Source organism: Electrona antarctica (assembly GCF_951216825.1).
Source record: "Electrona antarctica genome assembly, chromosome: 5".
Classification (NCBI taxonomy): Eukaryota; Metazoa; Chordata; class Actinopteri; order Myctophiformes; family Myctophidae; genus Electrona; species Electrona antarctica.
The window spans coordinates 15058587-15073032 of NC_136810.1; the positions used below are offsets into that span (position 1 = coordinate 15058587).

The window sequence follows — 14446 nt, forward strand, 5'->3', positions numbered from 1 at the left end:
TCTCTCTCTCTCTCTCTCTCTCTCCCCTCTCTCTCTCTCTGTCTCTCCCCTCTCTCTCTCTCTCTCTCTCTCTCTCTCTGTCTCATGGGGCCTGTCTGCCTCTACCACGCAGGTAAAGGAAGCCGTGACTGTCTGGCAACAATGATTCGGTGTGACTTTTTTTCTCTCTCCGCATGACGCAAGTGTTCCTGTGGATTGGGTCTGCGTGCGTTTTTTTGGCTACCTTGCGCTCGTTTAAAAGTTGATGTACAAAGTTTACAGAGGTAGCTGAACCACATCCCATGGCACCAAAAACCAACTTGGACTTTTTCCATCACTCGTCTCGTAATTATAAGACAAACGTGTCCTGAAGTGCTCGCACCAGTTTTTCGGGGGGGAACAATGGAAAGTCTCTATAGACCGCCTTTTGTGCTGAATAATTCATCCTTCCCTGGCTTTAAAGTGCCATTAGGCCTGCTACATAATTCACACTACCCTGTCCATGTATGTGACGCAGAACTTCTGACAATTCTTTCATTAGGCTGTGGACCAAAAGTCGTCTACAAGAGATAAGACTGCACTGGCTTCCTTAAAAACAGGCCTGAGAATAAAGTTTTCAGGAGTCCAAAAGGGGAGGTAAACTCACTCTTCCATAGAAAGGTGACGGCATTCACTGCTGACATTTTTTAATGCTTACCTTTTACGACTTCTACTTTGTGTTTTATATTTGTTGATTTTCCAGTTGAAATTCCAGCTTTTCACCAGAGGAGAAAAACTTTTTTTGTTTTTTGTTTTTCTTTTCAAAATGAGTTAATAGCACAGGCAGACTCTTCACATACTAGCATGTCTGAAATAAGTGTCAGAGCTGAAATCGACATGTAAATATGAAATAAATGCTTAAACATGTAGCTAGGTGTAATGTTAGAGACCACAGAAGTGAACCTTTCAAGCCTGTTTTCTCAACATTACTCTATAAGCCATATCTCCAAAACTGAACAACCAATATGTCAATTTGAAGCTATGATTCCCTGCTTTCATATGACATGAAAAAAGTCAACAGTCAAATTTGGTCACATATTGTATGTTATGATATTGTATGCTATTTTTATGCTTTGTTGATTAATTGAATACATAGGAACACCATGGAAACAAGCACCCATGCAGGAGTTGTTTTGTGCTAGCCTTATATGGCCTTAATGTCTGACTGTACCTTGTGTTGTTTACATTTCTATCTAGTATTCAATCAGTCAATTGCTTAGTCCTTATTTGCAGAACAGGAGACCACCCGATGCCCCCCCCCCCCCACACACACACACACACACACACTCTCCACCCCGAGGTTTGCTGCAGTCAGACGTGTAAATGTTCCCTGTTGAGCCAGTCAGACGGTGGACTCTGCAGAGGGAGACGTACACCGTGTGCACTACAACTACAACATACAAAGCGCTGAGCTTTCCCTTCCGCGTGGCCAGGCATCGATGGCTGTTCGATGAGCGACAACGGTGGGATGTGAGAGAGGCAGGAGATCAGAACCATGGCGTATAGAGGGCGTCGAGTGGTTCTCAAACACCCTTTTGGTGTTTTAAGGATTATTATACTTTACGTTATACTTTAGCTATTGAAAAATAGCAGATCTATATAGCAGATCCTTGGTGCCGCGCTTTAGCTATTGAAAAATAGCAGATCTATATAGCAGATCCTTGGTGCCGCGCTCGTAGCGCGGCACCAAGTGCCGCGCTACGAGCTTGTAGATCTGCTATTTTTTGAAAAATCGTGAAAATGCGGCGCAAATCTTTGAATGTATATTCTTTCAGTGTGACCGTTTTTAACTCAAATCTTTGCTTCGGGGGGGGGGGGTCCCTGAAATAACATATTTTCAGGTGGGGGTCCGCAGCCAAATACAGATAATTCTGGGTGTCCTTGACATGAAAAAGGTTGAGCTCCACTGACATAGAAACATGTCAGGATTTAGAAAACATTTGTAGAATCGTCATCAGGTCTAAATGGGATAATTCCCAAGAACCCCCATAACTCTAAGAGCGTACCAAAATGGACCCGTAAAGGGTCCATCTGTGAGTTGCAGACCTGAAAGGGTCTATTTGGAAGCGCCTCAAGGAACTCTAAAGGTCCCTGCACACTGCACACTGCACACTGCACACTGGGCGAAATGCGTGGCATGCAGACACGTACACCAGAGCCGTTGAAGGAGAGAGAGACACTTCGCAGAAGTGTTTTGGAACTATACAGAGTAAAGGTTCGCCTGTGATGCACGTTCAGGTAAAAGTAACTTTGTGTTTGTGTTTGTGCTTGTGCTTGTGCTTGTGCTTGTGCGTGTGCGTGTGTGTTGTGTGTGTGTGTGTGTGTGTGTGTGTGTGTGTGTGTGTGTGTGTGTGTGTGTGTGTGTGTGTGTGTGTGCGCGTGTGCGTGTGTGTGTGTTGTGTGTGTGTGAGACTCACGCTGAGAAGCAGGCACTTGTTCTCCTTGATGGCGCCCAGACAACCGAGGAAGCCCGTAACCATGACGATGGCGCCTATGGCGATGACCATGTTGGCGGCAGAGAGCGAGGGGAAGGAGGGCGAGAAGGTGGCGAAGCTGCCCTGGGAGACAGACAGCCAGATGCCCACGCCCAGCAGCCCACAGCCACATAGCTGCACACAGAGAGAGGAGAGCAAACATGAGTGAGAGAGTAGACACACACACACACACACATTACTATACTATGTCTGTATAGTAATACCACATTGCTATACTTGGATGAGGACATCTGACATTTAAGAATCACAATCATTTCCTTAAAAAACCATTTCATAGTAAAAGAAGGTTGAAATGCTTTTGCCAGGGTACCTCATTAACACCATCACTATATCAAAGTTTGAAATTTGAAAAGCCTATATGTTCATATTACTAAAACATCCCTTTTAGCCATCAAACGACCATTTATCTTTTTACTATGCTTATGGGAACATCAGGCCCACACGCACGCACGCACGCAGGCACGCACGCACGCAGGCACGCTCGCACACATATAAGCAACATAAATAAGCCGGTCGGGTCAATACAGCCTCTGAGAGAGATACAAAAATAACAACAGCGTGAGAGCTGGATGTTAGCTGTGTGCTGGAAGGAGATGACTTTAAAACGACAACACTCCATATATTGAGCCATGCCTTCAAGCACTTCAATCCTATATGCTTTGTTGACCAGGGACCCACTTGGCCCACTCATTTTGTTCTATCTACTCCAAATCTCTTAGCTGAAAATAGACACACACACGCACGCACACGCACACACACACGCACACACCCACACACACACTCGTACAGACAGACAGAACAGACCCTCTTCTAGAATATGCATTGGCTATTTGAAAATACAAAATTCAAATAGCCGATACGATGTGACCTTGCAGATCAGCTATTAAAAAAATGCCAATAGTTTTTACACGACTTCTATCTCTTATAGGGCTCCTTTCCTGGGTGGCACACAATATTTTCAGATGGGAGTCTGCAGACAAATTGACATTTGACAACAACTGTTGTAGACATAGACAGCCTGCAGAGCCACGGTGGAAAAATAATTCATATATACGTGAAATATTGATTCATATATCAATACAAATCCCTCAATAAATATTGTAGGATTTACTTCCTTTGTTTACTGGCAGTGTACACAAGATGGTCTGTATTGATCACATAGTGTATAGCAATTTGCGTGATGTATGGATAAAATCTGTATAATATAAAGAAATGTGTTTTGCTGAAATCGGCCTCATGGTGGCGCTATAACAGGCCATTGTGGAAGATGTGGGGCAGAGGTTTGTCTTTGGCATCCAGCGAGTGTGTGTGCATCGAGTGGGCCAACGGTGCCGGAGATTAGCTGTACGCAGAGTCGCAGACGGACGGACGGACGCACGCACACACGGACAGGCAGCGTGCAAAACATACTCTCTCCCCATGCCTTCGGCCTGGTGGAGACAATAATTGCTATTTGCTTGAAATAATAATCTTCAGTCTTCAGAAAGAAACCTGTAGTGGATTTAGGCTGCTGCTGGTTCACAACGCCGGGTCCGGGGACAACCGTGGGTCGACTACTATTACTACAGCTCTGTAACTCCTTTTTTTATATTCTGTTTATTGATAAGCGCAGTTATTCAAACCGTCATACAGCAGAGCCGGGAGGAGAGAGATCATCATAGTCATTTACAACTTGTTTTACATACATTTAACTCTCCCCTCTCTGTGTTCAGTTTCTCTGTATAGCTCTGTACTGAGAGTGTCAAATGCAACTAAAACAATAGAAATATTGTGAAAATAGCAGATCTACAAGCTAATAGCGAGTGGCATTGTGGCACGCTGTGAACTTGTAGATGTGCTATATTCACTATTACTCATATTTTTTTGAACATTTCTAGGAAATATTTATACTTTGGATATACCGGTATAGTTTGGAAAAACATGCACTTTTGAATACTTCAGTCATCCTAGACTTTGACAGAGGAACTTTCATTTGTAGTTGACTCTAAGTCGAGTCATATTTGACCAGGAGTATCCATACTGTACTTTGACTCAAACCAGCTCAGTGGCCTTGTGGTTAGAGTGTCCGCCCTGAGACTGGGAGGTTGGGGTTCAATCCCTGGCCGGGTCATACCAAAGACTCTAAAAATGGGACCCAGTGCCTCCCTGCTTGACACTCAGCATCAAGGGTTGGATTGGGGGGGGTCCCTGCGACATACTAGCGTCATGTCCAGGGGGTGTACTTGTACATCAAGCTGCCTCACGCTACAGAAACAGGAGATAGGCTCCTGCCCTATGGGCCTCATGGCTCAACAAGGCTACTTACTTACTTTGACTCAAGTTGATTACTGCTCCTCTAGGAGGGGGCGCCAAATAACTAACTCCGCAAGCTACGTATCAGATTATGGAAGGCCTTGATTGGCAAGAGTGGACGCCTTGCCCTTGATATGAGAGCGCCATGGTGCCCACCGCCCGCTCAGTGAAATAAAGATGAGAGCACCATGGTGCGCACCGCCCGTTCAGTGAAATAAAAGCCAGGGAGGTAAAGTGGGGACAGTTCCCCCCCCCCCGTGCCTTAATGGAATGAAATATCCAATGCTGCCCTGTCATGAATAACAATTCCTGATGAAGTAAAATATGAGCAGACAGCGTTGGTAAATCATCCCAGCTCTTGGCCTTTCACAATAACACTCCATTCCTTTTTCTGCCTTTCGCAGCATCCTCGCACCATGAAGAGACCCGGAGCGCATTAGCACCTGTCAGTGATATGGAGTCTGTAATGTATATAAGCAAACATGTACGTGAGTGTGTGTGCCACGTGCACCTGTATTACTATACTTGTGAGGACCACATGTCTCCACAAGTGGAGAAGGTAGGATTAGACATTTAGAATAGAGGTAAGGTTTAGTGGTTGGAGTTTTCCTTAATTTGAATTGAGTTGTGCATCACTATTTCTAGGCTATTTTGAGCTATTTTCAATGATGTCCTAACATGATTAGGTCCTTACAAGTAGGCTATATAATAGTAACTGTGTGTGTGTGTGTGTAATCCATGTATGCACGTGCGTGTATGCACGTGCGTGTATGCAAACACGCACAGGCATCCATACAATCATCAGTGGGAATTGTGGACAATCTTGAGCTTGTGTTTGCTCTTTACCACATTCAGAGCTGGTGAATAATTAATCTTTCATGCACGGCTGCTAAATGACTTGTTTAATTGAACTGACAAATGGTGCCATGAGTGAAAAGCACACCTCGAAGCGTGCATAGACACTTCCAGGGAGCCAGCAGGTGTTACTTTCCAATTTTGACAAATAGACACGTACCTGATTCAGCGACACCACAATTTATACTCCAACAAACAACCACATTCTTATGAGCAGTGGTGGAAGTAATACGATTCTTTTGAGTGGTGCTAGCCACTCTATAGGCAGCTATGTGTGTCCCTGGCATGGTCTGTCTACTGTAGGGCTCAAGTGGTTAATGTATGTTTTGTAATAATGTTCAGCTACTACAACTAGTAACTAAAGCTTTAGTTACTAGTACAATATTTGTGTCCGAGTAGAAGTCATAGTATAGTATAATATAAGTATTATAAGTATTAAACATTGAAAAAACCTCAAAAGTGTATATAAGTAGTACTTGAGCACATTAGTTATGTTCCACCAATGCTTTCCAATTTGGACAAATGACATGTGTATCCAATTCTGAGACGATCGGCCGCAATTTACTAGTCACACACACGCGCACACGCGCGCACACACACACACACACACACACACACACACACACACACACACACACACACACACACACACACACACACACACACACACACACACACACACACACACACACACACACACACACACACACACACACACACACACACACACACACCAGAAAGTACCAAAGCTCCAGTAAAAGTGACTGAGGCTTATCCCGTTAAAACCGAGAAAGAATCTGTCATTTTTAGATTTTAGCCGTTGGCTTAAAAAAAAAATAGTGAACACACAAGCTTACAGTGCGCCACTTCGTGCAGTGCTGCGAACTCGTAAATGTTTTGAAATATCTCAGAAGTGTGTGAGAACTACTGATTTAGAAGGCCTTTTGGAGAACGGGGTCCTCAGGTCTGAATGGGTTATATAAGGTATACAGCTGATGATATATGGGAGTAATTTTGAGCTGGGTGTGTTTGTGCATCTACATCAGTGGAGAGAAGAGAACAGAGCGTGGGGCAAAGAGGGGGGAGTCCATTGGTGCGGTGCAAGGTGGTCTGAAGTCTAATGAGTCCTGCAGGACTTGGATAAAACATAAAAAAACGTTGAGCAGTCCAAGAGTGCAACCGACCAACAAGCCCTGAAGGGTCTGTTCTTACTCAGATAACCGACCCGCCCTCTCATTAACCTGTGATCTCCTACGTGTGGAGGATGATTTGCAGGGCCTCGTGGGCCTTGCCTCCACAGATGATAGTGTCACGTATACGCAGGTCTGGCAGACACAGAGAACACTAAGTTTTATATATCGGCACTGTCAGGTGGAAACGTTTGTTCACCATGTGCAAAACTGTTACTTTTCAGGGCATGGGGGGGGCTCTACAATCCTGGATTGTAGAGCCAGGCTATTTTCACGTTTGCATGACAGTGTCGTAAAACAAAATAAAGCAGGGCATTATGAAAAAAAATCACACACTTGTGTGAAGTGAGAGGTCATCCAGCACCGGGTTTGTCTATCTCTCTATCTATCTATCTAGTATCTATCTAGTATCTATCTATCTATCTATCTATCTATCTATCTATCTATCTCTGTAGGTATCTTTCTAGCAAGTAGACCACAGCACAGCCCATGCTGCTACGTGAATACATAGCGAACCACAAGGCCCAAGCTCTGTGAATAAGGGTTATATAACGTATAAACACAATGCTCACATTAGCAACACTGGTGATGTGTTGGGAATTGTTCAAGATATAGCATTCATGTAAAAGTACCAAGGAATCAGGTGGGTGGAGTCATTCCTGACTGAGCGGGTACAATATGTCAAGGTGAATAAAGCAATATCTCTCCCCATGGGGGCTCCGCAAGGGAGCGTGATTTCACCGGTATTGTTCACGCTGTACACAAGCGACTGTAGGAGTGAGTCAGACAACACCTGTATTGTTAAATTCGCAGACGACACAGCTATTGTTGGTCTGATTGAGGATGATGAGATAAGCTATCGAAGAACAGTGGACGAGTTTGCCGGTTGGTGCAGGAGTAACTTCCTCCAGCTGAATATAAAAAAAACTAAGGAGGTCATATTTGACCTTAGGACTGGTGCTCATGCACACCAGGAAATAGTCATTGGTGGGGATGGGGTAGTGATTGTGGAGGAATACAAGTACTTGGGTACAACGATTGATTCCAAGCTGACATGGAATTCTAACACTCATTCCATCTATAAGAAAGGTCAGCAGAGACTGCATTTTATGCGCAGACTGAGACAGTATAATGTGGAAAAGAATGTTATGGCACTTTTTCATCGATCCTTTGTGGAGAGTGCATTGACATTTTGTTTTGTCTCATGGTATGGCTCATTATCATTGGTTAATAAGAACAAACTCCATAAAATCATCAACGTGTCCAGCAAAATAGCTGGGGTACGATTTGAGAGTATGACCTCAATGTATGAGACCCGGGTACTCAGGAAGGGGAAAGCTATTACTAGGGACAATACACACCTGTTACACAGCCAATACCATCTCTTACCATCAGGGCGACGGTACATGGTACCTTCCCTGCAGGCTAGGGCCTCAAGATCGTTTGTTCCCATGAGTATAGGACTTATGAACAAGCAGGCCCCATCTCAGTTCCGTGCATAAAGTGTGATGTGATGCCTCTTGGAACTATGACTGGTGGCCTTCTGTTGGCATTGTTTCTTTATTGTCTATGTACTGTTTGTTTGCATATGTTTTATGTATATCCTGATGACTGCTGTGCACAAAACAAATTTCCGAAAGGACGAATAAAGTATCTATCTATCTATCTATCTCTCTAGGAATGCAATTGTTCCACTGAAGTAAAACATGCGGTGTCCACATGACAACAATGATTTGTTGTCAGGTGAGCAGCAAAGCAATGTGAAACCATTATAACGAGGCTGTCCGTGAATCTGTCCCCCAGGGGGCGCTATAGTAGCTCGACTATGCACTCCTCTGTGTTGTCTTGCTGTTAACATCGAAGAGACCCGGAGACAAAACAGTGAATGAGTCAGGATGAAAAAAAAACAGAAGCCGTGTTATGAAATGTTTTCCTACAGCAATTCTGACAGCGGAATCTATGCCTCGACAAACAAAAGGCTGAGAGCTCCTGTCAAGGTCGTACGCTTTAGGCCGGCGTAACAGAGCCTCGGCTACAGCACGTTCACACAGCGAGCGGGGAGGAAGGGCGTTCGTTTTAGCTGCAGTTGAGCGCTGCTGCAGGCCTGCTAGATTTGTCATCCGCTACAGATGGCTGGGACAAGCTAAGAGAGTTACCCTTCAAGTCAAAACAAACACAAGGAGATAGACAGAGAGGGTGTGAGGGAGAGAGACAGAGAGGGTGCGAGGGAGAGAGAGACAGAGAGGGTGCGAGAGAGAGAGAGAGAGAGAGAGAGAGAGATATGGAGCAGGACAAGGATGTGGAATACAACCACCATGAAGACTATCTGCACCGTACTGTTTTTTTCTACATAGTATATCTGATTGCAAAATTGCAAACTGACACATTTCTTTATTCTAGCATTTTACTTGCACATATAGTTAGATTAGTGTTTTTTCCCCCACACTTGCTTAGTCAACATGTTTCCCATGCCAATAGAGAGAGAGAGAGAGAGAGAGAGAGAGAGAGAGAGAGAGAGAGAGAGAGAGAGAGAGAGACTGCTATAGAGAAGCCGGGTTGCAGACGGTGTATTTCACGCGTTGTGAGAGAGTTTTCGAAGCATCCATCGTCTTGTCCCATTAATAATGCAGAGCCTCATCGTCGGGTGGGCGGGGCTCAGCCAGCCTGTGGCTCTTAGTGCGTTTTTAGAGCTCTCTGATTAAACACTGCGAATGAAAACGTCAATTGAAAAAACGCCAGTAGAAAGGTCACACCTTTATGCTGAGTGGCTAGTATGCTAAATGAGGCGAGGAGAGAAGAGACTTGAGGAGTCAGGTGGGAGGGCGGGATCCACTGTGCGCACTGATGAAGACATACACTTAAATGTACTAATATAGCTCAAGTAATGCGGAATGTCCTGGACAATAATAATTATCATTCACCACTTTTGAGCACTGTTTTTACCTTGGCTATTTTTTTTAAAGAATTTGATCATTACTGATTCATAATTATGACAAATTATTAGCCGGAGAATCGAAGCAGCAGGAGTGGTATAATTGCAGTGGGCCCTAGCTGCACCGCAGAGAGCTGAGCCAGGAGGCCAAGCAATCTTAGTTCCCACTCTCACCTATACGGACAATTAAATACTCAACTCTGAAATGTAAAAGTACCTTGTATTTCTACTTAATTACAGATGTACTTAGGTACTGGTGTGAGGGGCCGGCTGGCTGAAACTGATTTGAGGCCATTAACCCATTCAGGCCTGACGTTGAAATTTAAAAAAAAAAGTTTTCTAAATCATGACAATTTTCGGAAAGATTTGAGGCACATTTTAACGATTTTTCAAAAATAGCAGACCTACAAGTTCATAGCGCGCCACTCGGTGGCGCGCTATGAGCTTGTAGATCTGCTATTTTTCAATAGCTAAATTATAACAATGTTTAAAACACCAAAAGGGGTTCCCGCCCCAAAATGGGTTAATGGTTAATGTGGTTAAACGCTAACGTGACATGGATGTGTTCCAGGTCTCAATGGGTTAAGGAAAGCAGTGGGGGAGAGAGAGAGATTACCGGATCCAGGTAGGGGAGGGAAATCGTGCCTTTGCCTAACTGTGTTTAATGCCCCCATGTTTCCAAGTGTGCCAGTGTCTTTAAGTGCCTGTGGAACCACCCGGCACTCCCTGTCCAATCTGTGTGATCAGCCTCGGAGGCTGCCAGCCAGGACCACAGTATACCACCCCTGCTGCTGCTGCTATTACACACACGGTGAATGTTAATGCCACCGGGCGGAAGGATGGGTGAGCTCTGCTTTAAGTGGCTGTCTGACCTTGGCAAGGTAAGGGATTTTGCTTTAGCTAAAGCCTTCCCACTCGAGCAACCTTATCTTCTTTGAATTGTGTGTTTCGACATCTTATCTTCAGAAAGGGATCAACAATTCGAGAGTGCACTTACAATGACAATCGTTATCATCAACATCATCATTATTATTATTATTATTATTATTATTTATTTTGTAACCATTTAACGCCATGAACCCTAGCGTCCCTACTCTGGGGGCGAACATAGCAGATCTACACGCATACAATGCGTCGCAACGCGTCACGTTGTGAGCTTTGTAGATCTGATATTTGAGATTTGGTGAAGAGGGAAAGGGCAAGTATAGATTCCAGTCAACTAAGTACAGTATATAGTGATCAAGCCCTATTTTGGCTATTTGGAAATTGCCAATATCTACCAAAATCTTATAAAACATATAGGCCTACTGTAGGCCTATTCGCCTATAATGACACATAAAGACACTAGGGTCCATAAGGTCAACACTATGGGGATATAAGCAGGCCATGGCCGTCGTTGCCCCTCTCTTTGGCCGTGTGCTCCTCAAAAAATGATATGCCCATACGGCCACAGTGGCCGTGGTGCCCCGACCGGAGCCCACAGCAGTTCATTTAACCGTTTTTCCTCTGCACAATTTTCCAGTCATTACGGTAACCAATGTTCCCCAAACGTCTCGCGCAGAACAAATCTGTGTAGCGCACATGGACATGGACACCAGAGATATATTTGTGTAGGCCTATTGTAGTTGTGTTGCCATTTGCCAAGTGGTTTGATTCTTTTGCGTTACTTTGCCTTAATAATAACTACCCCCGCTGGTCGTCATGACCCACGCGGGCGCGTCACAGCGCCCAGCCACGCTGCTATAGACGCCTTAATAGACGACGTCACTCTGATAAGAAACAGCATGCACGCGCATAAAGGCAGCAGAAGAACACCACCTCTCATAAGATGCAATGGAAAAGGTGGGATCAAGGCATACACAGTGCTGCCTTGATCCCACCTCTAGCTGCCGTTGATTGGCAAGGCCGTTTGGTGGCCGGTGCATCTAGTCTGCCTGAGAGTTCCCAGATACACTGACACCACGGCGCGCAATCAGCACCTCAAACTGTGACTCCGCCCACCCCCTGGGGAAGGCATTCAAAACAATATTGAGCAGAGTAGCGATTATCAAACGTATTTGCAATGCCATACGTTGAAAGATCTGTAGCCCGTGGATAAGGCACGCTACCTCCCCAAGTTAGATAGCATCGGCATAGATGTTTGTCCGTATGTGATTAAGGATTGGACCAAGTTGCATTGGCAGCCATAGAAAATTCTTACCCCAGGCTAAAACCGGATGTGAAGTTTTTGGGCGTTCCTGTCTAGCGTGGTGTCAGTGTATGGGAGCAGGAGGGGGGAACCCAGTGTACTCTCTGCTGCCCCATCTGGCGGAGTCAGGTTACACCTCACTAGCCAACTCACAAGAGGAGGTTGAATGGACTGAAACCAGCGCTCCCCAAAACAACAGGTTTGGAGATCTGTTGGGAATTGATTACATGAAACAGTCACCCGTGTGCCCAGTCCCAATGTTTGTAAACAAATAATTGGTCTATTCTGCTGTTATTTCATAACAAACATGAAGGGAGATGATGCCTGACGAGATTCAGAGCGGGGTAATACTAAAGTAACGGGCCCTTCACTGTTATAAATGCAGGTTCATGTTGATAAACTGCGTGAGCCACGCATGTTTAACACAGTTGAACAATTGAGCTTGTCGGGTGCAAACTTAGTCTTCTACCTCTTTCCCTGTGCAGTCCTCCTGCTGCGTGTCTTCTTGTTTTATTGTTCCAAATAAATTATTCTGTCAGAAAGTCCTTCATTCAGCAACAGCTTCCAACAACAACAACAACAACACAAGACGCTAACTGAAGTTGTGATCATGTTAAAAAAAGCTTAAACAAGAAAGGAAAAACATCCACTCGTCTCAAACCATGCACAGCTGGGCATGCAGCGTTGTGACGACGCGTTGTCTCTCACTCTATCGCCTGTAGTCAATTAAACATCGTTAAGCTTCCCAATTTAACAAACTACACTACAACAGAAAGTGTATATAACATTTTGAATCTCTATACAGAGCTTAAAATGAACTGAAACAACTGCAGCAGTGAGTGACATGAGGTATGTTTTTTCCTTAGACAATTTAATGCAGACATAGGCCTGTGTCTGAATGGGAAAATCTTATTTCTGTGTTCAATATATTAATTTAGCACAAAATATAGGCTTTTCTAAACCAAGCTCTCATTCAAAAGTTATGTAGGCTGTCATTGTATTTCTGTGAATTAACTCACTGTTTTACCCAGTGATTTTAATTTCAAGGACCCCCAAATTAAATTTAGGGCCATTTCATTATGATTTTCATCTCTGGACTGGGACCCCAATACGTGTCACAGTTTACAATATTTTACAGTAGCTACTTATATTGTGTTATTTAAAGCTGTGATTATTTATTTAAGAAGCACTGTTCTGAACCAGCCTTGAAATAAAAAATAAAAAAACTTATTTTTTCATCATCCTTAACTTTTAAGCTAAAATAATTATTAAATTATTAAAACTTAAAATCATTGTTTTATGGCCTTCATGCCCTGGCACTCGGCCTTGTGCCCTCAAAAAGTGGCCTTGCCCCTAATAGGATGAAATTCCAGGCCTGAATATAAGGGATATTATGCATATGGATACTTACAAACATCACTGTCTAGATTCTATGTACAGTGAGTACAGTATATCACATTCGATATAATACACATACTGTACCACCGGGTATACGTTGTTGCTACAGTTTTACTGCCGTATTACCAGTATGGTAATTTAATAGTCTGTTTTGCATTTGAATGTTGCCCGCTTGACACCCAGGGCCATTACACAGATATTATTATTGTTCCTGTGGTTTATTTGGAGAGTTTTAATTGAGGCAGTCTAAGGGTACGGAGCCACGGACTGCTGTTTGTTTCTGTAAAGCCCTTTGAGACTGTGAGTGATTAAGAGCAATGTACAGATACATTAGTTTTGAACTGAACTTACTTTCCTATACTTTCTAACGAGGTTTCCTGGTCTGTATATATGGTGTATTTGTATTTACGGTACAAGGCCATACTAGTAGGTAAACACCCCTTCTGTCACTTACTCTACCACCAGCTGTTACCAGTGTGGTTCCACCAGATGGCTGCTCTCTGTCAGGTACTGGGGATTTGCTCAGAACTTGGTAACAAACACAGTCTTCTCGTATTATTTAGCACCCCGGTCATGGAATAACCTTCAGAAGAACAACATTTCGGCTTAGTAATTTTCTCTCCCCCTGGGCAAGTTCCACGACACGATCAACAACAACTGAAAGGGCACAAATTACTTTTCATTTTGGCTGCTGTCTGTGAAGTGATGTCTTGTCTCTCTCTCTCTCTGTGTGTGTGTGTGTGTGTGTGTGTGTGTGTGTGTGTGTGTGTGTGTTCTAAATTTCCTCAGAAAGCAATGTCCTGAGCAAAGCACAAATTGGCTTTCTACCAAAATATCGCACAACAGACCACATTTAAACTCTCAACACCCTAATCGACAACCAAATAAACAAACACAAAAGCAAATTATAATCCTGCTTTGTCGACTTAAAAAAAAGCATTGGATTCAATTCGGCACGAGGGTCTGATGTACAAACTGTTGGAAAGTGGCATTGGGGGGAAAACCTATGACATCATAAAATCAATGTACACTAACAACAAATGCGCAGTTAAAATAGGCGAAAAGCACACCGACTTTT

At 43.9% G+C, this 14446-nt stretch overlaps 1 protein-coding gene across 1 annotated transcript in view; it reads right to left on the bottom strand.

Annotated features, from left to right (window-relative positions):
- The window catches only part of tspan9a (tetraspanin 9a), a 123401-nt gene that overhangs the window by 32624 nt on the left and 76331 nt on the right, over positions 1–14446 (bottom strand). Inside the window, exon 2 of the mRNA XM_079501543.1 lies at positions 2436–2627. Within this exon, the coding sequence (XP_079357669.1) occupies positions 2436–2627 (192 nt within the window). The remainder of the gene's footprint in view (positions 1–2435; positions 2628–14446) is intronic.